This window comes from Tenrec ecaudatus, chromosome 7 (assembly GCF_050624435.1).
Source record: "Tenrec ecaudatus isolate mTenEca1 chromosome 7, mTenEca1.hap1, whole genome shotgun sequence".
Taxonomy (NCBI): Eukaryota; Metazoa; Chordata; class Mammalia; order Afrosoricida; family Tenrecidae; genus Tenrec; species Tenrec ecaudatus.
In genome coordinates this window covers 125,747,184-125,774,874 of record NC_134536.1, presented here as the reverse complement: position 1 = coordinate 125,774,874, position 27,691 = coordinate 125,747,184, and the positions used below count along the sequence as shown (strand labels likewise).

The window sequence follows — 27,691 nt, the reverse complement described above, 5'->3', positions numbered from 1 at the left end:
CTGGCTCTCCTAAGGGGGAAAAAAATCACTACAAGGGCATTCTAGAATTCTTTGGAGGGGGGCGGGGGGCTGAGACTCTGTGGTGAGCGTTTTCTATAAATGAAGCAAACTTCCAGCGCTGCCAACTTGAAATTCCAAAGGTGCAGATAGAATTGGTCTCCCCGCCTAGTAGAGGGGCAAAGGGCTGCTTTGGCTCTGAAGAGCCAATTTATGTTTCAAATATCTTTCAGGAACTTGATACCGTGAAACTACCTACTCCCAGGGAATTTGAGTTAAGTCCTAGAATAAATAGCTTTCTTCAAGGAGAGCTTTCTTTAACGGCTCATCGCTTTGTCAGGGCTCCTTTATTCACTCCTCAGACTGCAGGACGGGGCGTGGAGGATCGGGGCACCCCCCGACTGACCTACGGACTGACACTGCCCAGCTTGGCCACAGGACACACCCTCAAGGGGGCATGACCTTCTTTCTTTTTATTACCTATGTGGGCCAGACTACCTGGAAATCCTACCCACAGCGGCCCCAATATTCACAGGAAGGCACAAGTCACGGGGACAGAAAGAATGAGCATGATAGCTATGGACAGTTTTAAATATTAAACACCAAGAATGGATATAGCTAATCAGAAGAAATTCTGCCAACCTATTCTGCAGTCTGGACCATCCCCTAAGTCACAACAGAAAAACAAAAACAAAAAAACCCAGACCAAATCCTATAGAAAGGGTTCTGCAAATGTTTACGTTCTCCCCAGGAGGGGCTGGTGAGTTTGAACCACTGACAATGTAATTGGCTGCCTATTGCCTATTCCACCAAGCCTTCTTTAACAACAAGAAAGGCCAATGGGAACTCATTCTGGTTCAGAATGACGCTGCATAGGGTGTCCGAGGCTGTAAGTTTTTCCAAAGCAGACGGTCTCTTCTTTTTCTGGTGGAAGAGCTGGTGCATTTGAAATGCTGACCTTGGAGTTAGCAGCCCCATGCTAACCAGACAGTAGTAGGTCTGCTGAGGTTCCTTTTACTCGTTGACATTGAGCCTACAAGCCTAGGCAGGGTTGCTGATGCAGGTACAGGCTGCCATAAAAGCAACCTTGCTTCCTTTGCAACCTGTAGGAGGAAGGATGGAAGCCCAAGGCCCTGCTTCGAGGTTCGCTGGTGTAATGAGAAAGAAACATTTGATCAGTCCTAGCTGCCAGCACCACAGAAGCTGGGAAACCTGAGGCCTGGGGGAGACGGCCTCCTGCACTGAGCAGAAAGAGTTGCCAGGACTTGGGGGAGGGGGCGGGAGTAGGCTGCCTGAGCGCCCAAACCTTTCACAAAGGAGAACAAAACAAAAACCTAAAACCCTTAGAATGCAAAATGTCCCTAGAAATATGCATGTTCCTGAGAAGGGACCAGGATGCCTGTTCCTGCTTTCTGGAATAAGGAGACTTCATTTACTCCCCCACCCCCGTGCCCTCTCATGCCAGTCTGCCCCCTATTACCAGACCCTCCGTGTTTCCTGAAAATTACCCTGCATTCTCATGCTTAAGGCAGGGTCCACGTCAGCGAGGGGGCTTGCCTGCTTGGCAAGCCACACAGTGAAATAAAACACCCGTGTGCCTCGCTTTTATTTTAGCAGCTCTGAGTAAAAGAGAGAAACCAGATTTTCCGAAATATGTTATTGGTGTTTTGCCTCAAATAATGGTATCTCTGCTAGGCTCCCCTCCGCACCCCATTTTAGGAGAGTCAGTGGCCCCGGGCGCTGCGGTCTCCTTAGGAGGGAAGATGCCCTTCGGACCCAGGCAGAGGCGGGAGCAGATTGGCCCCGCATCAGTGACAGCCCGTCCGGCGGCGGGTTTGACAAACTGCCGGCCAACTCTCCAGCAAAGGCCACCTGCCAGACTGCCCTGGGCTCCATTCGTTCCCAGAGCAGGCGCTGGCTTGGGGAAAGCGCCCCGGGGGACCGGGCGGGCTCGGCGCTTCGCTGAGCTCCCTGGGGAGGGTCTGGCAGCGCGCGCTGGGGCACGTGAGCGGGTCCCTGGCGCGGCAGGTGCATGGTGGGGACCAGACGCCGACCTACTGACCTACCTTCACGAAGAGCTCGATCTCGGGGTCCCTGTCGTCCCCGTTAGCCATAGGCGAGTCCGTCATGCCGTTTGTGCCCAGGGCCACCGTCCCGTGCCGGGGAGGCGCCAGCTCTGCGACTCTGGGGCCAGCGCTCCACACTCCTGGTTCTGCCCAGCGAGGCCTCCTCCGAGCGCTGTTTACTATTATTATTATTTAAAATCCTCTATATTCCCGGGCCGGGGACGGCAGGGGCTGAGACTCGCGTCCCAGGAGATCAGAGCCAGCGAGGGCAGGGGCAAATACGGATTGGGAAAGGCAGCAGGCAGGTCCCTGGAGCAACAAGTGCTGGGCTGCCGGGAGGTGTCACGGTGTCACAGGATCTGCGCCCGTCAGCGATCCCGCTGCCGCCAACGCTCCCAAAATAGCCGGCGGCCGGGGGCGGGGTCAAGCCCGTGGGGGCGGGGCACCCTGCCAGCGCCCACCTCTTGGGCCCCTGCCCCGCACAGGGACCCAGTGGGACCCGAGAGGCCCACCTAGGGACTCCCAGGAGGGCCACGGATAGCGAGGGGATGGAACTGGGAGCGGTGCAAGAAGACGGAGAGGGAAAGACAGGCAGTGGAGAAGAAAGGGCTTTGTGGTCTTAAGTTTCTTTCCTAAAGTGTTAGCTCCTCCAAGCCATTCTGCCACCAGCCATACCCATTTGGAAAGCCCCTTCCTGCCTGGGCGAGGCTCAGAATGAGCAGTCGCTGGAGGGCGCAGGGATGGGATGGAAAGGACCCCACTATCTGGGGATTTGTGGTCCTCTGGCTGAACACAGGCAGGCGGGAGGGGCGGGGCAGGGAGAGGGTGAGCCAGAGACTGAGCCAACAGGGTCAGGTGCAGCCAGAGCTCAGAATATCTGACTTTTAACTTGCAAGGTTTTCTTCTCCTGCCCCTATCCTTCCGATTACTCTTTTTTGGGTTTTGTTTGTTTAGTTTTTGTTAATAGTTTCATTGATATATAATTCACATAACATACAATTCAATATTCAATCATATTAAAAAGAGCTGTACAATCATCACCTCAATAAATTTTAAAACGTTTTCTTCTTGTATTTATTAGATCCCTATTTCCCTCTGAAGACCCCCAGCTAAGCCCGCAAGAAACCATTAATCCATCTACTATCTCTATAGATTTACCTATACTGTATTTCACATCCAGAAAAACATGCAAATAAGCAACGATAACAAAGTAAAACAGAGGAAAAAATCTCAATTGAAAAGAGAGCAGACAATATTAAAAACTAGAACAAATTTAAATGGATCAAAAGGGATATCAAATGATAAGGTGTAACATTTTAATCCTAATGCATCTGCAATAATCCACTCTCTTTATCTACTGTGCACGAAAGCAATGCTGTTCACATCTCTGGTCTGTGGTCAGAGGGATTCACTGGAGACTTAATTCATGTACATTTTCCCTTCGATATTATTTTTTACTTTATATTTTATTTATTTGTTAGGCTCTACCCAGTATAATCTTAGTTCTTTAAAAAACATACTTTTATTGGGGGGCTCTTACATCTCTTATCACAATCCATACACTCGTCCATTGTGTCTAGCACATTTGCACATATGCTACCATCATCATTTTCAAAGCATCCTCTTCCCACTTGAGCCCCTGATATCAAATCCCCATTTCTTCCCCCCAACCCTCTCCCACCCATCCTCCTTCACACACCCTTGATAAATTATATTTTTCCCTATCTTATATCATCCTCCATCGCCCCTGACTCACTTTTCCATTATTCATCCCCCTTGCAGGGGGTTCTAGGTTGATTCTTGCAATCAATTCCCTCTTTCTCCCCCCACCTTCCTCTAATCCTCCTGGTATCTCTACTCTCCTGTTGGCCCTGAGGGGTTATCTATCCTGGACTCCCTGTGTTTCGGGCTCTTATCTGTAGCACTGTGCATGCTCTAGTCTAATCCAATTTGTAAGGTAGAACAGAGGTCATGATAGTGGGGTGAAGGAACCACCAAAGAGCCAGAGGAAAGTTGTGTGTTTCATCATTGCTATACTGTACCCTGACTGTCTCATCGATTCCCTCTGACCCCTCTGTGAGGGGATGTCCAATTGTCTACAGATGGGCATTGGGTCTCCACTCCATGTCCCCCCCTTCCCCATTCACCTTGGGTATGGTCTTATTCTGGGTCTCAGATGCTCTTCCACTCCCTTCTTCTCTCCCTCCATGTCAGCCCTTTGCTCTCTTTCTTCTTGTTAGTGAAGTGTGTGATACACAGACAAGTGCTCAGGTGTATGGTGGGCAGGGTTCAATGAATGCTCACAGTTTGAAGCCACCCATGTAACCAGCTGAAGAAACAATTGTTACCTATATCTCAGAAGCCCTTCGCTCCCCCAGAAAACGACTATCCTGATGCCAATGGCACAGAGGAGTGTTGCATGGGATCTTACAGGTATACAGCACGAGTTCCGTGGTGCCTGGCTTCTTTGCTCACCATATGTGTGAGATTCGACCATTCTCAAGTGTTGAGTGGTCGACCGGCCATTTTCATTACCACGATACAGTTATCCAGTCCTGTAGATGGGCATTATGCGGTATGGATCCAAACCAATCAAACCTGCTGCCTTCTAGTGGACTACCTGCGATTATAGCATTCTTTCTATCCCACCTACCTACGATCTACCTATTATTAGGATTATACCTATTCTTTCTATCCTACCTACCTACTACCTACCCACCTATCCACCTACCCACCTATCCACATATCCACATATCTATCTATCTATCTATCTATCTATCTATCTATCTATCTATCTATCTATCTATCTATCTATCTATCTATCTATCTATCTATCTATGAGCCCTGGGGCTGTAGTGGGTTCTGAGGTGGGCTGCTAATCACAAAGTCAGCAGTTTGAAACCATCAGCCACTTCATAGGAGAAAGATGCAGCTTTCTACTTCAGTAGAGATTTATAGTATGGGGGATCCACAGGGCAGCTCTATGCTCTCGTATAGGGTCACAATAAGTCGGAATCAACTCAATGGCCATGAGTGATATATTTAGCAATCTCTCTGTCCATCTATGCATCAGAATCGTGGGTGGTATAATGATTAAGCACTCCACTCCTTGCCAAGAGGTTGGCAGTTCGAACCCACCCCAGGGTGCCTCTCACGGCTGAAAAGACCTACTTTGTGACCTCTGCATGGTATCAACTCAGGGAAGAGTGGTTGAACTTGGGGTAATATACTGAGCTCCCCTCCGCCCCCCAATAAAAGCTCAGGCCACATGCACAGGAGAGGGTAGTGTTTGGGTAACACTGGGAAGCCTCCCAAATCTTGCCCTATTCATCTCTTAATTTTGATGCTTTTTTGTTAGAATAAGGAAACCTAGTGTCACAGTGGTTAAAGTGCTCGGCTGCTCCCTGAAGAGTCAGATGTTCAAAACCACCAACTGCTCCTCAGGAGGAAAATGTGGGGGTCTGCTGCCAAAAACACTGACAACTCTGGAAATCCTGTGGGGCAGTTCTACTCTGCCCTGTAGGACCTCTCTCTATGGGTCAAAATCAGCTGGAAGGCAACTGTTCATAATGGAGTTTGTTGTCATAAAGCGATCATCTTAAATGCAACCCTTTCCTTGAATTCTATGAGGCATTCCAGCAAATTGTCAAACTCAAAGGAATAATGAGAGTCAGCAGGTTAAAAGTCAGGGAGGTCAGGTGAGCCCTAGCTTAGACTGGAACTAGAGTGGTGGGGGGTAGATAGGAGAAGTAGGGGAATTTAGGAGACCAGGTGGGGCAGTGGTTACATGTTCCGTTGCTCATGGAAAGGTTGGCTGTTTGTACCCACCAGCCACTCTGTAGAAGAAATATGGCAGTCTTCTCCCATGAAGATTACCGACTTGGAAACCCTATGGGATAGTTATACGGTTGTACCCTGTGATATGGGGACACTAGGAGTTGGAATGGACTTGATGGCCATTGGCTTAGGTTTTCATTTTGACTCGAGGAAATCCCTAGAGTTAGAGCCAGTGGATCACAAATGATAGTGTTACATAGCCCCTCAACTTGGGACTGGTGTCTGTTGATTTGGGCAATCTTCTTTCACCGTGAGAGACCTGACCTACAAAGCTCTGAGAGGACCGGGGTCAGAGGAAGAAGCACTGCCATGCATTGGGGCTGGAGAGGGTGGGTGGGATGGTACACAGCTGATATCAGAACTCAACAGAGAAGGAAAACAGAGCAAGATTGTTGGGCCATAGAGTATGTGAATGTTCTTCCTAAGTAAATACCAGCAAACGTTTTTTCAAAGTGGTTGTATACCTGTTCAAGCTCCTAAAGGAGGCCTTTGTATACCTGTTCAATCTCCTAAAGACTTTTGCCTCTAGAACCTGGTCCACTGTTCTGTTTGGTTTTCCTTCTCTTGAACTAAACCTGATTGTGCTCTGCCCTGCTCTACTTTCAAACATAATAAATTGTATTTGCTTTGTCGCTTTATAGGGCAGAAATAAGCAGTAAACAACAAGGGATACCGATAACACTACGTTTGTGCCAGGCAGCACCGCGTTGGGTGGTGGTGGTGGTGTTCCTTGCCATTGAGTCAGCTCTGACTCATGGGAACCTTATGCAGCACAGAGCCAAGCACTCCCAGTCCTGTGCCATCTTCACGGTCATTGGTCTAGTTGAGCGCATGGTTGTGGTTACTGTGTTAATTCACTTCATTGGGGGTTTGCCTTGTTCTCACTGACTACAGGGATATTTTAAGCAAACAGGATGTTCTTTTCTAGCAATTGGGCTTTTTTGAAGATGTGCCCAAAGTAAACAATTCTCAACATCCTTACTTATAAGGAGTATCTTGGTTGTACTTCTTCTGAGAGTGGCTTGTGTGTCTTTTGGGTAGTGCACAGAATATTCAATATTATTTGACACCACCACCATCCAAATGTATCCATTCTTCTGTCTTTTTTTTCTTTCATTGTCTAGCTTTTTGTGATAGGCATGGTTAAAATGACAAATTTGGGGCTGTGGATTAGGAGTCTGGTGAGGTAGTGGTTAGCTGTGGGACCTCTAACTCCAACATCAGCAGTTCTAAACCATCCACTCACACTGTGGGAGAAAGATGAATTTTTTTTTCTACTCTACAAAAGACTAACAGTGTCAGACCACGCATAGAGGTAGTTCTATCCTGTCCTACAGAGTCACTATGAGTCAGAATTGACTCAATGGCAGTGCGTTTGCTTGCTGTTGCTTTTGGTGCTGTACATATTGTATTCTAATAATTTTTTAAGATTATACATCTTACCTAGTAGTCACCTATCATCAAGTAGTGTTAAAAGAAATATTATGGTAGGAAACTTAGGCATAGTATTATGAATTAACTTGACCCTAGACAATTAACTAGGAAGTGGTAGTTGAGATTGGAACCCAGGCTGACTGAGCACATGCTCCCCAAACTAAGCCTGCTCTTGAATGGAGCGGATGGAGAGGCTGCATAAACGGGGCCACGGAGAGATTGCTCACCAGGGGGTTAACAAACCCAGGCACATGAGAACAAGTGATCTAAAACCTATGGCAAGGAAGGCATAGGATGCCCTGTGGGATTCAATCAAGTGCACTGTAACCGAGAGGAATTAGTGAAACCCCAATGAAGGTCAAACATGATAGTGGAACAAGAGTAAAATAAAAGAAAACAGGGGAAAGAGCTAGGAGGCAAAGGACATTTATTTAGGTCTAAATACAGGCATGTACATATGTAAATACATTTCTATATTATGATAGGGAAAGAGATCTATGTACATATATTTATATGTTAAGTATTAAGGTAGCAGATGGACATTAGGCCTCTACCCAAGTCCTCCCTGAGTGCAAGAACACTTTGTTCTAATAACCTGGCATTCCGTGATGCTCACCTTCCCAACACGATCACTGAAGACAAAATGGGTGCATAAGCAAATGTGAGGAAGAAAGTTGATGGTGCCTGGCTATCAAAAGATATATCATCTGGGGTTTTAAAGGCTTGAAGATAAACAAGTGTCCATCTAGCTGAGAAGCAACAAAGCCCACATGGAAGAAACACAACAGCCTGTGTGATCATGAGGTGTCGAGAGGATCAGGCATCAAAGACTCAGAACAAAAAAATCACATCAGTGGGAATGAGGGGAAGTGCAGAGTGGAGACCCAAAGCTCATCTGTAGACAATTGGACATCCCCTTACAGAAAGGGCACAAGGAAGAGACATGCCAGTCAGGGTGCAGTATAGCACCAATGAAACATACAACTTTTCTCTAGTTCTTTAATGCTTTCTCTCCCCCACTATCATGACTCAAATTCTACCTTACAAATCTGGCTAGACTAGAGCATGTACACTGTTACCAATCAGAGCTAGAAACACAGAGAATCTAGGACAGATAAACCCCTCAGGACCAATACTGAGAGTAACAATACTAGGCGGGTAAGGGGAAAATAGGAAGAGAAGGGGGAAACCTATCACAATGATCTAACTATAAACCCCTCCCAAGGGGACGGACAAGAGAAGAATGGGTGAAGGGAGACACAGGAGAGTGTAAGACATGAAAAAAATGATAATATATAAATTATCAAGGGTTCATTAGGGAGGAAGGCGAGTGGAGGGAAAAGATGAGGAGCTGATACCAAGGGCTCAAGTAGAAAGAAAATGTTTTCAAAATGATGACGGCAATGTCTATACAAGTGTGCTGGACACAATGGATGTATGTATGGATTGTGATAAGAGCTGTAGGAACTCCCAATAAAGTGATTAAAAATAATAATAAGTTTAGGAAAAGAGCGATTGTTCACCATGGTTGGGGCTGGCATGGAGAAGGCATCATGGGGCAGAGGGAGCTCAGGAGAATCTTGCTCAATGGTCACTGAGGGGCCGAGTATTCGGATTTTCCCGCATCCTGGCTGTTTTCACAGACTCTTTCCATTGAAGAAAGCAGCTACCAAGCCTGAACTGCAACCCTCCTGGTACCTTCTAGTTGGCGCAAGGTGAAGCTTAATTGTTTCCCCTCCTTGGTTTCAGGCTGATATCACCAAAGCCCTTAGAGAAGCTGTCACCTTCACCACTGTGCATTCCAAGCCCATGACTACATATCTTGGGCAAGACAGGTGGCAGGGAAGACTGGTGCCTCCACAGCATGTCACCTGGTCTCCTCACTTTATTGCTCTGCACCCACAATACCCAGCAGGAAATGTGGGTAATACTTGCACATGGAATTTGGCGAAGGTAAATAAAATGATGTGCATAAAATTCCATTATTTATTGGAATGAAAGATGCTTGACAGATGTGGTGACTTTCATGATCCATATCTAAAGCATGTATGGTGTGGCCTCTACAGTTCTCATAGTCACGTCTGACAAGGTTTGCTTTGCCTGGATCTCTCCCAAGTAACCACTGCTTATGGGAAAACGGGAGAGTTCCTGTTTCCGGCTGTAGATAACACCTCCCAGGTGGACATTCCTGCAACAACCTGGTGGTTTTCATATGGTAAATCTTCGCGCTTCAAAAATTAAAACTCAAGAAGATAAAAGTCTGTTTTGATCATAAACTATGTCTATGAATAGCTCTAATGTTTCATTCCACGTCACACTCCAGTTTGAGAACAAATACTCCGTTTTCTGGCCCGTAATGTGAAAAACATCATTGGTTAGGGTCAAGTCTAGCTTTGTTCATAGAAAAGCACTTCCTCCGAAACAGGCGGGCCTTCTAATTTTAGCTCACAGTTTCACAAACCCTACAATATCTTGATAAATCTTTATGAGAAAAACACTTCAAGGTATTCACTTCAGTCCCACATATTCTAAAATGGAAACGGTACAGAAAATATTAGGAAGGCCTCTTTGCAAATACAACATTTGGTATGCTGTGAAAGGTAAAGTTATAACCTTGCTTGGTCGGGTTTGCACTATATCTAAGATGTTGTTCAAAGGAGCCCCGATGGCACAGTGGGCTATGAATTGAACTGCTAAAGTATCACGAACCCAAAGGGGCAGTCCTGATTTGTCCTACTCGGTGCCCATGGGCCAAAATCAACTCAATGGCAGTTAGATTTTTGCCTTTTGAGATGTAATACAAATAAAAGCCATAGTATAAAGAGTGGAGGCTAAAGAAACGTATGGTTGTAAGATTTCTGTATTTTAATTGAAGTCACAAACTATTAACTTGAAGAACATGAACAAACGTTAGGTCTGGAAATTGCAATCCTTAGAGCAGCACCTATAGAAGTATGCAAAGAGGTGTACTTCCAAAGGAAAGATTGAAATGGAGTGGTAAAAGATTAAAAAAAATTTTTTACTTTAGAAAGGGAAAATGGAGAGGGAGCTAAGAGAGCAATGAAACAGAAAACCAATAATAAAGAGTACAACAAAATTCCTCCATACTGATGCTTACACTGAAGCATCCAAATAAAATGGGGATTGTTAGATGGATCTGATAATAAAAGACATGGCCAAACCCTACACTGTCACGGCACTTCAGACATAATGATATAGTTCAAAGGATGCGTGAAGCTATCGCATGCAAACACAAGTCAAAAGGAAATTAGGGGCTATGTTCATATCAGACAAAAGAGACTTCAAAATGAAGAACATGATCAGGCATAAAGAGGGATATGATATAATGATGAAAGAACCAACTCCCTAAGTTGTATCCTAAATATGTGTGCATCAAATAACACAGCTTCAAAATACGTGAAGCAGGAACCATGTACAGCTGGAGCCTGCAAGCAAACCCCGCTCTCAGCAAACAAAAGCACAGATAGAGGGAAATCAGTAGGAAGATAGAAGGTTGAGTCCAAACCTAGGAGACTCCAACACAAGAGCCAACATCATGATCAACCAACTGGACTTACTTAACATGTATGGAACACCCTTCTCAGCAACAGGAGAATGTGCAACCTTTGTCAAATGTACATAAAACAGTCTACAAAAATAGATGGTATTTTGGGTCACAAAACAAACTTCATTAAATTGACAATAATTTAAACCAAAGTTTCTTCTCTGATCATAATGAAATCAAACCAGATTGGAAAGATAGCTGTAATGCCCTTAAATATTTGGGAATTAAACAACAAATTCGATTAGTTGGTGTATGGATAATGCACACATCAACAGAGAAGTAGCAAGAGTAATTAGGAAATGTTTTAACTGAATGGAAACAAAAATGTACCACATGACGATTTGTGAGATGCAGCTAAAGCAGTGGTTACGAGGGAAATTAATAGCATGCAATGCTTATATGAGAAAAGAATAAAAGTCTTAAATCAGCGATTTAAGCTTTCACTGTGTGGGACGAGGGGGGAAATTGCGAAGCAAACCCAAAACTAGCAGAAGGAATGAGATAATAAACATAATAAGCCAAATTAATGAAATTTTAAAAGATATGACAATGGAATAGAATAAAGCCAGACCCTGTTTTCTTTAAAACAGAAATAACATTGACAAACTTCTAGCTAGACTTATAAAGAAAAGAAGGAAGACTGAAATCACCAGTATTATAGGCTATTGCTGAAGACCAATTTTCCACCCCATGTATTGAGTCCAACCTCCTTTGACATAAAAAACAAGGGTAGGACAGGAGAAAGAAATTACAGACCAGGTTCCCTCCAGTACTTAATGTCAAGGTCCTCCGTGAAATACTTATAAATTGAATCCAACAATATGTAAAGATGTGATACATCATCACCATGTAAAGTTTACCTTGGGAGTGCAAAGCTGATTCAACATTCAAATATCAATCCGTGGAATTTATCATATTAATACACTAAACAAGAAAAACTGTATCTACTCATGTTTTTTAAAAATAATAACTCTCAGAAAGGTAGTAGAAAGAACCTTCTTCACCTGGAAAAAGACATATACCCCACAAAAAAGCCTGTAGCCATAGATTATGTGTACTTAATAAGAAAAGACGACTTGCTTTTCCCTAAAATCAGAAACAAAAACAAGAATGGGAACCAATCACAATGATCTACATATAACCTGGTCCCTGGGGGGCGGACAATAGAAAAGTGGATGAAGGGAGACATCGGTCAGTGTAAGACATGAAAAGTAATGAAAATGTGTAAATTATCAAGGGTTTGGGAGGGAGGAAGGGAGTGAAAAAGAATGAGGAGCTGATACCAAGGGCTCAAGTAGAAAGAAAATGCTTTCAAAATGATGATGGCAACAAATGTACAAATGTGCTTGACACAATGGATAGATGGGTGGATTGTGTGATAAGAGCTGTATGAGCCCCCAGTAAAACGATTTTTAAAAAAGAACCCAAAAAAAGAGTGTTTTCATCACTCCTAATGAGCATCAAACTACTAGAATTTCTTACCAGTGAAACAATACAAAAAGAAAGAAACAAGCAAAGAAAAAGAAAACAAGCAAAGAAAAAGAGGGGTGGAGTCTAGCCTGTCAAGCTAGAGAGAGCCAATAAGATCTCTGTGTGGACCTGGCCTTCTCCTGAGAATTCCGGGAACTGCTGTATTTTCCTCCTTGGAGACTGGAGACACCCCTCCCCCCTCTCTCCTCATTCCCTTGGAGACACTGTACTGACAAGACACAAGGCTGACTCCCTATGAGACATCCCTGAGGAGAAGCCACATGGACCTACCCTGATGCAGCCAGAACCATGCACCTGGCGAAGCCATGCAGAGACCCCTGCCAGCACTGAGATGCTTCCACTGCCACGGAATCCAAAGACTTTCTACCCACTGGCCTGCTATCTCCCTGCATGCGACCTCATTGCATGTGCTTCATGACTCTGAAGAGGACTTGATAGATTGTTATTGGACATATGGGCTAACATCGGACTTGAACTGGACTGGGTCGGGATGCTTTCTTAATGTACAATTATCCTTTATATAAAACTCTCTCTTATATACATGAGTGTCCATGAATTTGTTTCTCGAGTCTATCTGAACTAACACATCCATTGACCCTGCAAACCTGATATTTCCCCATACAAACTTCTTTTCATCCTCCAAAACTGAAAGAACATTTATACATAGTTTGAGCTTTTCACCGATGCCCAAATTTCCCTTGAATGTGGTATAACTCAAAGAGCACATAGTCATTCAGGGCAGTCTGAAAGAGATGGAAATGCTGCCCTCAGAAGTGTATAGACCCTAGTTGTAGGAAATGCAAGAAACAATAGTGTCACATTGTGATACTCTTGTTTAAGAAAGTGTCCGTGATTTTGTAGCAATACTTTTTGACTTACCCTGATAGGATGAAATCACGACAATACTTATGGTGAGATTTTTAAATATGGTCACTTTACCTAGCACCAGGATACAAGTATAATATTAATTACAATTTCCGATCTCTTTGTACTTAACAGTATTGAATTAAACCCATTCTCTGCATTTGGTGGAAACTAAAACAGGTTGTATGTCACACCTACATTCTCCCACTGGGAATACTGCAAAGCAATCCAAGGGCTCAGTGTCAGAAGACAGGGTTGTGAGAACAGTTTCAGAGGTGGTAGCCACATTGTGTCTCTGTGGTAGGACCAGGAGGTGAGGAACAAAGGGAGGTAAATTCTGGAGGGATCCCACCTGCCTGAGGTCGCAAAGTGGTCTGTGAGAAGGATTGGGATCGGTTGGACACTGAATTAATTCCTGTGTAAACTAAGGTGCTCTCGGGCGTGCCCCACATCACCAGAGATCTTGGTCCATGGAGCAATCTGTTTACTGGGCAGCAGGAGAATTCTGGGAGTGGTTGGACTGACGCCAAGAGACAACTATCAGTCATCCCTTTGAGTCCCTCGTTAGTTACTCATCCCTTCAACGAGTGTTTAGAGGCGCCTACATGTGCCAGGCAAACGAACAAACCAATCTGACTTGGCCGGAGTACAACCAGAATGCTCTTTGGAGGCAAGGGTGTCAAGCCTTCATCTCATGTACTTGGGACATATTACCAGGAGCCACCAGTCTGTGGAGGACAGCATGCTTGGTAAAGCAGAGGGGCAGTGAAAACGAAGTCTCTCGGCGAGATGGATGGACATGGTGGCTGCAACAATGGGCTCAAACACCAGAGCGATTGTGAGGGTGGCACACAGTGTCCCCTACTATTCTAGAGTGGTGATGCAGGGGAACCGACTTGTCCGTGCCTACTGACAGCAACCCCGTGTGCCCAGTACTGCTGGTACTCTCGCTGCCGCGCTCCAAGGACAGCGTGCTGCAAGTGCTACATCGCCTCCTGATGGCAAACCCCTGCATTACTCCTGCCTGGGCAGTCCTGTCTTACACACGCACACACACACACACGCACACACACAGCTCATAAGGCTGGAAATCCAGTTTTGTGCTTCTCGTGTGTGTGTGTGTGTGTGTGTGTGTATGGTCCCTGGCTATACACTTGTATGCAGTTTGATGTCATTCCAGTACAGTGTATAGGCTCAGTCACTAGGTGTCAAAAGAAAATCGAAGAAATAAAGAACACATCTTTTATTCCCAGCCTCTACCACCAGGGATCCTACCGTTGTATCACTCACTAAAGTCGGTGATGTGGACAGCTCCATGTGGCATTTTACAAAGATTCTAATTGCGTGGGAAGTCATAGAAAATGATATTGTAATAATAGTAATAGTTACTGTGTACTAAGAGCCTAGCATGTGCCTAGAACTCTCAATGCCTTCATAGCTCCCTTCACTTCCCAAATAACCCAGGGAAACACGAGCTACTGTCCCCATCTCACAAAGAAGTAGACAAAGACTTCAAGCATTTAACTAATTCATCCAGGGTAAGAGAAATGATTAGGAATTAACAAAGCTGGTCCTCTGGCCTAGGTTATCTCTGTCTTTCCCACAAGGTGGCCAGTTCGAAATGACCAGCAGATCTGAGGAAGAAGACGAGGCTTCCTATACCCTTCGAGAGTGCCCGTCTCAGAAGCCCACAGGGGCAGGTCAATCCTGTTCTCTAGGGTTGCTATGAGTCGAAGTCAATTCGATGACAGTGAGCTTGAGTTGTCCATTAACCACAGTGCTGAATTCTGTGTTCAAATGTACGCGTGCGTGCACCCACACACACGTGTGAAGTTGGGTGGAGAAGGGTGGGAAGTTACTAGGAATTTGGAAATTGCTCACTGAGCGGTGTGCCTCTGAGTAACTGGAAATGGCTAGACTTGGGGATTCTGGCCATTCCTTCACACTGTGTAAGCTAGGAGACGCCCAGGGAGGAACGGGACAAGAGAAACACAGTGATCAAGAGGTGGCATACAAAAACTCACAACGTACCTGGCCCCGAGGAAAAGGCAAAGCCTGGGAGGAGGCAAAAGGCAGGAGACACTCCATCTGAGGTCATGCTCTGTTGCATCACTGTGCATTTTTGGCAAGATTACTGCTCGGCTGATTGTCATTGTGTAATGGTCAAACTCCTACTTTAGCACTGGCAAGATCATAAAAAGTAACAGCTCCTACACACACACACACACACACACACACACACACACACACACACACATTATTTAACCCGTATTTCTGTTTTCACAGCAATGAAAGCAATGTTACTTACCCTTGTGTGTATGTATATACATGCATATGCATCTATATACATATACATATATTCATACATGCACTAGGAGACTTCAAAGAGATTGTGGGGAAATTCTGTTGCCTTTTAATTCCACTTTTTCCCATGGAACTTTTGAAGCACCCTCGTACATCAGAATCAAATAGCTAAAACACCAAATAAAAATAAAAGTTGGTTTGAAAACTGACAAAATTGCAGGGGGGGGGCTTTCTGTACAGCCCCTTGGGGAACTTCGAGAGCTAGAGCACAAAACGGTAAAAATTGTCGAAACAAGGTCTCTATCAATTTATTGATTTTCATTAACAGAATGCCTTCACTGTCAATATCAAAGGGAAGTCATAAAATATTGCTACTGGGGCTCCTGTTCATACTTGAAAACAAGTTTATTTTTTAAAAGTATTTAAACATGTGTGGTGGTAGATTTTGCCAGCTGGATGGTACCTGTGTAGAGGTAGGTGGAGTCCAACCTGTCGATCTGGTGGTAGCCTGGTGATGCCTCCTTGGGGAGATGCCATTTTTATGAGAAATGGGGAACTTTTCCTTCTTTCTCTCTTGACATTTATCTTCTTTCTTGCTGGGACTCTGTGCCTGCCTCCAGAGGCGACCTCATGTGAGCCACTGACCCTGGCAGTCAACCTTCAAGTTATCTTCACTGTGTTTCCATCGACCTTGACTCCACAAGACTCTGCCCGTGCCAGCCTGTGATGTCCCTGCATCCCACTTCACCTTTCTATGTCACTGGCCTACCGCTAGCTAGTGGGTGTGAGAGGGCTCTAGCTGTCATCGCTCCATGAACTTGAGTTGGACTACAGTGATTTCTTGATACTGTTACTTCTTGATATACAGTTCCTTCTTATACATATATGAATATCACTGGTCTTACTTCTCTGGACAAGCCAGCCTCACAAAAGTCTCTGAGAACAGTGGAAAGCTGTAGACTTGTTCTCTCAGGAATACATTCACTGGTGTAGTGGTTACATGTTAGACTGCAATTCTCATGGTGCTGCAGTTTGAAACCACCAGCCAGCTCCATGAGAGAAAGACTGAGCTTTCTACTCCTGTAAACAGTTCCATCTCAGAAACACACAGGGGTTGCTGTGAGTCAGTATTGACTTGGTAGCAGGGTGTTTGAGTTTTGTTTTAGCCTCATTAGAGTGGCTTCTTAAAAAAGGTCCAGTCACATCGGGCCTCCACTCAAGTACTCCCTCAATGCAAGAGCACTTTGTTCTATTAAACTGGCATTCCATGATGCTCACCTTCCCAACACGATCGCTGATGACAAATGGGAGCATAAGCAAATGTGGTGAAGAAAGCTGATGGTGCCCAGCTATCAAAAGATACAGTGTCTGGGGTCTTAAAGGAAAACAAGCGGCTATCTAGCTCAGAAACAACAAAGCCCACATGGAAGAAGCACACCAGCCTGTGTGATCATGAGGTGTCAAAGGGATCAGGTGTCAGGCATCAAAGAACAAAAAATCATATCATTGTGAATGAGGGAGAGTGCAGAGTGGAGACCCAAAGCCCATCTGTAGGCAACTGGACACCCCCTTACTGAAGGGTTGCAGGGAGGAGACGAGCCAGTCAGGGTGCAGTGTAGCAACAATGAAACATACAACTTTCATCTAGTTCTTTAATGCTTCTTCCCACCCTACCCCCCACTATCATGATCCCAATTCTACCTTACAAATCCAGCTAGACCAGAGGATGTCCACTGGTAAAGATAGGAACTGGAAATACAGGGAATCAAGGACAGATGAACCCTTCAGGACCAGTGGTGAGAGAGGTGATACCAGGAAAGTAGAGGGAGGGTGGGGTAGAGAGGGGGAACCGATTACAAGGATCTGCGTATAACTCCCTCCCTGGGGGATAGACAACAGAAAAGTGGGTGAAGGGAGATGTCAGACAGTGTTCGACATGACAAAAGAATAATAATTTATAAATTATCAAGGGTTCATGAGGGCATGTTGGGGAGGGAGGGGATAAAGGAGTAGCTGATACCAAGGGCTCAAGTATAAAGCAAATGTTTTGAGAATGATGATGGCAACAAATGTACAAATGTGCTTGACACAATGGATGGATGTATGGATTGTGATAAGTGTTGTATGAGCCCCTAATAAAATTACTTTAAAAAAAAAAGGTCTAGTCAAAGCAGTGGCTTTTGAGGGGGTTGAACAGATTAAATTGAACAAATTCAATGCAAGGCCAGAGAAGCCAGCTTAGGTTAGAGCAACTTGATGATGATGATGGTGATGATGATGGTGGTGGTGGTGGTGATGATGGTGATGATGGATTCTCAAGGCACAGATTTTCTGGAAAACCCCTATGACAATCAAAGGGAGTTTTTGGAGAGAAGTTTCAGGGAAATTGAAAACAATATTGGTGAGGAACAGGATCGCAGGTAAATCACATCCAGGTTTAGCTTTTTTACACCAGGACTATCAATGATGTAATCTCCTACCAGAGTTTCCCTGGGAAGCCTTAACTCAGCAGCCTGCTGTTCTGTTCTTGCTCCCAGACTTCCATTACTATCAAATCTCAGAGGATCTTATAAAGAAAAAACAACTAGAATCCTTGGAGAATGTCCGAACTGTCGTTTTTATATAGTGTAAGAGTAGGAACCCTACTGATACACTGGGTGACTTTGGGGCTGATGGCCACAAAGCCAGCACTTCAGAACCACCAGAGCTCCACAGAAAGATGAGACATTCTGCTCTTATAAAGATTTACAGTCTTGGAAATGCACAGGAGTGGTTCTGTTTTCATCCTAAGTTAGAATCGACCTAATGGCAGTGACTCTCTTTTTGTTTTTTTGAGAAATCAAAGAATCTCTCAGACCTGAATAGACATGGATGGAGGATATGTAGAGAAATAGTCACACGATTCTGTTTTTGCTGAGTAAAGGTTTCTATGAATTTTTTAGCAGCCTCGTGTAGTGAAAAGAGCATTGGACTTCCATCCAGAAGTCCCTGATTCAAGAATTGGCTCCTGTCACACCTTACCACTTAATCATGAGCCTCGGTTTCTTCCTCCATACGATGGGATTACCAGTCACTTCCCTGAAGTTTGTGGACTAGCTAAGTAAGAGTGCCTATTTACAAACAGACACAAAATGCATCCAGCCGCGGTGACTAACTCAAAAGCAAAAAACAAAGCATTCCTCTAAACGGATGCCCTGGCAAAGCCAGGATGCGTTTAACTATCCCAACTTTATGATGTTCAACAACTCCTTCCTGGACGCCTGTTCTGGGTAGCCACTGTGCTTGCTGTTGGGGATACATCTGAAGTCTATGCAGTCGCTGGCCACAAGGAGCTCAGAGTGCCCAGACCACTTGTGGGGTACTCCTACTCCTGACTCGATTATAGCTGAGCCCATATGATGGGCTTTCAGAAGAACTGAAATGAAATCCAGCTGCTCGTACTGAGAAAAGATGCCCGCTGCTTATGTTTGCATAACTAGAAGGCGCCTGCCTCACAAATGAGTCGTCTTCCATGGAGGTCTGTCCACCCTCATGTTTCCATGGACAGCCCCACCACTCGTGGAGCCATCGGCTGTCTTGGGGAAGGAAACAGCTCTGGGTAGCCTTTACCTATTGGGTCTCACCACCCTGTGTGGGACACTTAACGAGCATGAAATCAAAGAACTCTGTGTAATATCCTAAGCCGTCATCTTGTTAATAAGGGAATGTGGGTTACAGTAATAAAGAATCACAATGGACGGAGGGAACCTCCTTTGCAGGAGTTCAAAGGGGAAAGCATTCTGAGGAGGTGCTACTTAAAGTCGCACCTGTAAGATGAAAAGGAGCTGAACCGAAGAGAGAGGAGAACAGCTTAGGTGAGGGCCATGAAGCAGGACCAAGCGCTTTCCACCTGGCTAACGGAAATCTTGGCTTGGATTGAATTGCTCCATGGTAGACCTGTAAGGACCACTGTGGTTGTGACGATGGCACGGGACGGGGCAGTGTTTCGGCCTGTTGCGCATAGGGTCACTGTGACTCAGAAACAGTTTGACGGCGCCTGCAACAGCAAACGTACCTACAGGCTCTACGCTGTGGGGCCACATGCGCACCCATTCCTAGGTAATTACACTGCGCAATCTTGATCCTTTATGGACATCATTGGAGAAAATCTTCCCAGAAATTTTCAGTCCGTGAAAAAATTCCAGCATCAATAAATGATGGTGATTTGTCTGAGTAGATCCTTGAAGAAGTTCCGTGCAGCCCTGAGCCAAAGACAGACTTTGTTTTCCGGCTCCTTTGCCACACTCATTTCTCACTCCAAGGCCTCTCACTCACACTTGCTCATTGGTTGCACCTCTGCCTGCCAGGGAAATCGGGGGAATGGGAGAGCTCTGCTCCAATGGGTGATGTTTTTCACCTAAGTGAGTTTATGTTTAAAAACAAACACACATTACATTTAAATTAATCATGTTGTCTTCGAATGCCTTCCTTTTGATCTTGTTCTTTTGGCATCTTGTAAACACCGCCACTGCCGCCTTTTCTTCAGGCAGGGAATTAAGTCCCAAGAGGAATAAGGCTGAATAAGTACTTAGTCAGTCATCTATCTCACATTAACCCAGCTCAGTGCAATTGCATCGGAAAACACAACGTTTCAAACCCTGCATAAAGCCTCGAAGTGGTAATGCCCAAAGCGTCAGAATGCTGAATGCTAACCTAAGCTGAATTACTCACAGGCACTGGACTCCTTGCAGGAAATAGTCAAAGTAAAGGGCAGAGGCCTGCAAAACAGCCCCGCCAAAGTGGTGTGGCTGAGTTCCCGGGCCAACTCCAATTGCTCTTTCCCCGACCTCCCCGCTGTTCCTGAGGATGCTGCGGGCCTGGTCTTGAGAATGCTGATTACACACACACACACACACACACACACACACACACACGGGAACTCCAGGGTGGTCAAAGTCACTGGGTAGCCCATTTTTTCTGCAGTAAATAATTAAGAAGGCGGGGGGTTCCTGTCTCAACAATAAATAGTTTTGGCTCTCACCTGGCACAAATGGAGATAAAGCCACGGCCCGCAAAGAAGAGAAGGCACTGTGCCCGCACAGCTGTACCTGCCATGCAGCTATGTTACGATTTCTCACTTTCCTCTCTACTCCAGTTAGCTGAGTGGTCCTTGTTGAAGCTTAAACAGGGTTGTAGGGCATAATGACTAAGCCTTGACCTGCTGGCTGCAAGCATGTAGTTGGGATTCATGAAAGAAAGACCTGCTGATGTGCTTCCATAGGGATGACAGCCTCACAAATGCACGTGGAGTGCCGGTGAGCTGAAACCGACTCGATGGCACACAACCACCACCACCACAGCAGCAGCGAGGACAGGGCCTGGCACACAGTAGGCACCCAATAAGCACTTGTTGAATAACAAAGCCAATGAATGACCACTGCGCACTTCATTCAACAACAGTGAGGGGGGCCTACTAAGACTTGCGGTCACCAGGAGTTGCAACCAACTCCACAGTAGCTTTGGTCAACTCTGTGCGGGCACTCTGTCGGTCAGCTTCGAACAACTAGAGCATTTGCATGGAACTGCCAAAATATGACTTTATCAAACCAGCTGCCACGAGAGGGAGGAGAGCTGCTGCTATTCTCATCATCCTCATTCGAGAAGATCAGGGATTCAGAGAAGTAAAACTAGTCATCTAAATGCCCCAGAGAGGGGCAGGGCCTAGCCTTTGCCACTGCACAGTGGACGCTGAGCGCCTGAGTGGTATGAATAGCTCCTAAAGTTGGACTCTGCCTCGTGCAAGCTTAGTTGAACAAGAAACAATGTCCTGCTTGTTAGTAAGGGGTGAAAAATTGCCTTTCACTCCCGGTCAAATCTTGTTGCCAATGAGAACCCAACTTTTCACAGAGAAGGTTCCTGCTATACTTGGCAATATGGTATTGTGTTAGTCTGGGTAGACTAGAGAAACCAATCCACAGAAACTCACATGTATATATGAGAGAGTTTTATATAAAAGTTAAACGTACATTAAGAAAGCATCCCAACCCAGTCCAGTTCAAGTCCATAAGTCTGACATTAGACCATATGTCCGACACTGATCTACAAAGTCCTCCTCAATTCGCAAAACACACCCAATGACACTGAATGCAGGAGGATAACAGGCCAGTGGGTAGAAAGTCTCTGAATCCAATGGTGGTGTAAACATCTCAGCGCTGGCAGGCTCTCACGTGGCTGCTCCAGCACCCAGGGCTGCATCAGGGTAAGTTCATGTGACTTCTCCTCAGAGATATCTCACAGGAAGTGAGCCTTGCCAGCTGAAGCAGGGAACTGGCTAAGGAAGCTGCACCCAGGTGCAACCATCGGAGAGCAAGAGACAGGAGAACTAGAAAGGCGAGACTCACAGAGCCATTTATCTCTCCACCCTTCAATTAATCCCACATGTGTTTATCAGACAGGGTGGCACAATAAACCTTAACTATCTCAGGTATATACTAGTGAACCCCAATTTTCCCTTCACCCCAAGTTAACTATTGCTGGACTGCAGAATTGATTCTCTGAGGAAGTAACCTTTAACAGCTGAGCAACAAGAGCCGGTTTTCCTTCAATGGCGAAAACTAGGGGCTTGGTCACTCCATGGGTGGGCTTCCCCTGCTGTTGTCAGCCTCAGAAGAGCTACACGGGGTTGAGCCCACATGCACTTCAGAGCTGCACTTGAGGTAGGAATCCACTGAGGACAACGAGCTTCCCCCAAGAGTTATACCCATCTATGAGGGAATTATGGGTGAGGTTCCACAAAGCTCCTACCTTGAAATCCCCTCTTAAACCTTACATTTTAGCCCTTACAATTTCTCAGGGAGCCTCATACTAATATGTAATTGTCCACCGGGGAGATCCCTGGAGTGCCCCGTTTCCTCAAATTCAACATTTCCAAAATAATGTTCTACCCCAGATCCTTCCCTTACCCTGCATAGCCTCCCCAAGTCACTGACACCATCATCTGTCTGGTCACACCAACCAGAAACCAAACCCATATGTCTGTTTACTTCCCCTGTCACCCCAAATCCAGCCCATCACCAAGTCCCTCCTCTCAAATCTCTTTACTCTTCATCCTTGTTCCGGTAGCAATATCGCCTCATTCCTGACTTGAGGGCCATGGGACCTTTCTAACTGAGCTCTCCTTCGGCCACCAATCCTGCCCCAAATGCACCCTTTGCCTGGTGGCCAAAGTAAGTCATTTACAATGTACACCAGGTCACACCGTGCCCCTTGCCCAGAGCTTTTGTCATTCCCTGTTGGACCATGCTCCCAGCACGACAACAGGTGGTGGCTTATCTTTTCCATACGGTCTCAACCTGCCTCACTTGACCCCAGGCTCCGTAAACCTGGGGACTCCAGCGTGGTTTCATTTTCTCCATCTCCACCTTGCTCTTTCACGTCTTCATGTCTTTGCTTTTGTTGCGCCAATCCTTTTTCTTACTTTTCCTCAAGACCCAGGCATCTCACCTAGCCTCCTCTGCCCAGGCTTCTCAGACCTCTTGGTGCTAGGTAAGTTTCCTATCTCTGTCTGAATCAGCCACCTCTGTCTCTGGGAAGCCAAATTCTTCTTCGGTTAGTTTGTTCCAGAATTCCGATCTGTCATTCCTCACCAGTCCTACCGTCTTCAGCTTACTAACAGATCTTACTCTCTTTTCACTCACTCAATAAGCATGCGCTGAGATGCTCCGCTGGTAGCTGCCATGCTCCCATCCACCCACGGCAGAGAGGAACAAAATGAGCTGCCCAAGCTAGTCACATCTGCACTTTTAAAAGGCATCACCTGGAGAAGATAATAAACAACGTCAAGGTCTGCATTCCAAGAAAGGGGTGTGGGAGAAGCAGAATTTCCTAGAACAATGTGTACCAGACTCCTCGTAGAGCTTCATAAAAATGAGTTTCCATGAACCCCTCCCACCACCCCTTATCTGCATATCTGCATTTTTTAAATTCTCCTGCTCCCTAAAATTCCACAGCAAGTGGAATAGAGGAAAGGAAGGCAGGAGAGTTAGAGACTGAGCCCTTTCCTGCTCCTCTGTTTCCACCCAACCTCATCAGCCCACACAGAAAGACCTACATGATTTTATAGGACAATAGCGACCCAATACAATTTTATGTCTTAAATCTGAGGCCCACAAAGATCCTGTGTGGGGAAGGGAGGGGAAAGGCCAAAGGACAGGAGACTCACAGCACTTTGTGACCCTAAATTTCTATCCACTGATCAATTCTCTCTCTCTGGGGAGAGTCTTTCTTGTGCTGACTCCTGAACACCGCCACCAGAAGGAGCGATCACCATCAGTAATCTCTCTACTCGATGTGATTTGATTTTTTTCATGCACCATTTGGACGTGGATGACGGATTTCATGCGTGAGCACAAGGAAGAAGGCAGGGGAATGTAAGCAGAAGAGATGATCATAAAATGCTGAGTTGATACTTTGTTTTTAATTGAGAAAAAATACAACATTGTTGTCAAGTCCTTTCTGAGTCATACAGAGCCTGAAAAACAGAGGAGAACTACGCCATGGGGTTCCAAAGACTCCGTAGCTCTATGAGCAGACTGCCTCATCTTTCTCCTGTGGAGCAGCAGGAGATGCGAACCTCCGACTTTTGGGATAGCAGTCCAACTCTTAACCTACTTCACTACCAGGGGTCACACAAAAAAGCAAATCCACTGCTAGCGATTCTAACTCCTGTAGATCCTGTTCAAGGTTTCCCACGCTGTACATATTGACAGGCGCAGGTGGCCTCCTCATTCTCCCCCAGAGTAAGCAGTTGGGGCTTTGAACCACCAACTTTTCCGTTAGTGGTCTAACGCCACCAGAGTCCCATGGCCATAAAGGGGCTTTGATGTTTTAGGACTACAGGGAACTCTTTTAACGAGGAGAGTGTGGAGCCCCAGAACCCATATTTGCTGATTGTTCATATGCTGCTCTTGCTGCCAGGTGCAGCCTAGTCTGTTCCACATCTAACACCTGAATCCTAGGTCAAACTAAGGAGCGGCAGGGCCTGTGTTGTCCTCACAGTGTGGTTACCCTTGAGTCCACTAGTGCTGCCACTGTGTCCAACCCTCCCCCTTTTTTTTTTGTCCCCAACCATCCTCTTAACCAAACATGTTTGCCTTTTCCAGGGACAGTCCCTTCTGGTAACGTTTCCAAAATTTCCAAAGTAGTATGCGAGACAAAGTCTCGCCATTTTTCCTTCTAAGGAGCGTTCTGACTGTACTTCTTCTGAGACGGATTTGTTTGTCCTTCTGCCAGTCCAGGGCTATGCAATCTTCTTTGTCAACACCACGATCCTTTGCATCAGTTCTTCTTGGGTTTTCCTTAGTCACGGTCCCACTTGCGTATGCATCCAAGGCTACTGCGAATACCAAGGCTTGAGTTAAGTATATCACAGTCTTTAAAGCCAAACCTTTGGTTTTAACACTTTAATGAGGTCTTTTGCCCAGTGCAATACATTATGTGATTTCTTGACTCTTGTTTGCATGGATGCTGAAACAAATTTCAAACACAAATACATGTTGGAACAATTCAGTTCTGGCAGTTCAATGGCCAGAGCAGCTTTTCCTTGCGACGGAGGAGTCCGGCCCTTAGCAGCCCGGGAGCACAAGTGCCCTTAGGCGAGCCCTGCCCCCTTTCTCCTGTCCAGGATCATCTGCAGCAGCCATTTTCAAACTTGGCTGTGTTTGGGGGCTTTAAAGGTATGTATGCCCATCACCATAGGTGGTCTGGGCACCAGGGTTCTTTTTAAACGCTCCAGGTAATTCTAATGTGCAGCCCAAGCGGCGGCGACTGCCTGTTAGAGAGAGTGCGGACTTAGCGTTCAGGCAACCCTGAGCAGGGGAATAAAATCAATACGCTGTTTGGATGGAGCGCTTTAACACTTCCAGAATAAAGTCCATCTTGGGCCAATGCTTCGGGTGCTCTGTACCACATGCCCCAAGTAGCCTTTGTTTCCTGAATTGGAGAATTCCAAGTGAGCCCAACCCAGGCTGGCAGCGTCCCACAGCTGTTTCTCTGCTGCCTGGCTGAGGCAGACCTGGACTCAATAGGAGCTTGAGGCGGGTGTTTGCCTTCAAGGGGAGTGCAGGGCCTTGGTTAAATGCTTTAGGCACTCCACATTGCCTTTTCCTGCAATAGGGCTATAGTGTTCTTGTATCCTGCCCAGGTGCTGCGTAGATTTCCATTTCTAGCGACCCTAAATAACAGAATGGCATGTCCCTGCAGGGTGTTCATGACTGTACTCTTCATGAGAGCTGATCTCCTGAGCGACTGGGTAGGTTCAACCCTCCAGCTGTTTGGTAACGGGGCCAGTATGTATCCGTTCACATCACCAAGGATCCTTCCTGGGAATTACTGTCCTCCGCATTAAATCACCTGGAGACCGTGGAAGCACTTGATTCAAAAGAGGGGCTCGGTGCCTTAGAGTCTTTTATCCGCATCATCTTACTCTCCACTCAACTAACCCTGTGTGATAATTAGGGTAGGTGTTATCAGGATTATCTTTTGGAGAAAACAAAACAAAACAGGTGGGAAACACTGGTCTCCTGACTCTCAACAACCAACTTCCTTTCCCTATTTTAAGTTGTGCTTCATTCAACCTTTTTCCTCAAAAGATGGAAATTTCTAAGTCACTAGCATCACAAAGAAAGAACAATGGAGTAGAGCTGAAGCTAATCTCCATGGAGTAAAAGGCCCATGGGTTAAATGACAGTATGTAACCGCAAGTTTCAGGGCCCAGATGCGTTGTTTAGTAACTACCTGCAATTGTCTGGTGCCTTGGTTCCTTGAAAATGATTTCATTCCGCCTGAACTCCCCCATCAATGCCTCCATCTCGACTCTTCTTTGGGATTGTTTGCTCCTGGATATTGAATCTCTGAGGACTGAGTCTGAAAGGCAGCATAGCGTCACAGCCTGTTTGTGCACGGTCTGCTGTCTACATGGGGGGCTGAGATCGTGCCTCATTTTCATAAGCAGTCAAGTCACTCTCATGACCAGTGCATTGACAAGGGCACCCAGCAGGCAGTGTCTGAGTCACAACCAGCGCAAGCTTTTAATAACTTCTTACCATCCACATGGCTTCTCCTCTACTCCTCTTGATCCCTGGTGGTGTCGACGGTTATACATTGGATTGTTTACCACAAGGTCAAAAGTTCAAACTCACTAGCTTCCCTTTAGAAGAAAGATGAGATTTTCTGCCTCTGTTTAAGATTGACAACCTCTAAAACCATACCCAAGATGAATGGGGTGGGGGGCATGTAGTGGAGACCCAATGCCCATCTGTAGACAATTGGACATCCCCTCACAGAGGGGTCACAGGGAAGAGATGAGCCAGTCAGGGTGCAGTATAGCACCGATGAAACACACAACTTTCCTCTAGCTCTTTGGTGCTTCCTTAACGCCACTATCATGACCTCAATTCTACCTTACAAATCGGATTAGACCAGAGTATGCACACTGATACAGATAAAACCTAGAAACACAGGGAACCCAGGATAGATAAACCCCTCAGGGCCAACAATGAGAGTAGAGATAACAAAAAGATTATAAGAGGGTGGAGGGAGAAAGGGGGAATCCATTACAAGGATTAACCTAGAGCCTCCTCCCAGGAGGACGAATAACAGAAAAGTGGGTGAGGGGCGATGGAGGACGATGCAAGATATGGAAAAAATAATTTATAACTTAGCAAGGGTTCCTGAGGGAGGGTGGGTGGGGTAAGGAGGGGAAAGAAATGGGGAGCTGATATCAGAGGCTCAAGTGAGAAGAGAATGCTTTGAAAATGATGGTGGTGACATATGTGCAAGTGTGCTTGATACATTGGAAGAATGTATGGATTGTGATAAGAGATGTAAGAGTGCCCAATAAAAGTATTTTAAAATAATTTTTTAAAAGATCGGCAACCTCAGAAACCCAAAGGGGCAATTTTAATCTGTCCTATAGGGTCTAGAAGAGTTCAATCCACTAAATGACCATGAGTATGTTCATCTTGTACTTAAACGCTTGTGGTAGTTACCTAATTTCATGTCAACTTTAAGATACATGAAAGTGTAGGGGTAGGTTTCAACTGTCAACCAGGTGCCTCCTTATGGATGTGGCCTTCTCATACAGAGGGCCCTGAGA

General features: G+C 45.7%; 1 protein-coding gene across 2 annotated transcripts in view; it reads right to left on the bottom strand.

The window, feature by feature from the left end:
* CLIC5 (chloride intracellular channel 5) overlaps nt 1–27,691 on the bottom strand; it is a 193,455-nt gene that overhangs the window by 124,843 nt on the left and 40,921 nt on the right. The window contains exon 1 of one of the 2 annotated variants that reach the window (XM_075554087.1): nt 2,064–2,126. The exons of the other annotated variant lie outside the window; for it this stretch is intronic. Within the exon in view, the coding sequence (XP_075410202.1) occupies nt 2,064–2,126 (63 nt within the window). Of the gene's footprint in view, nt 1–2,063; nt 2,127–27,691 lie in introns of those variants that run through there. 2 annotated transcript variants of the gene reach the window in all.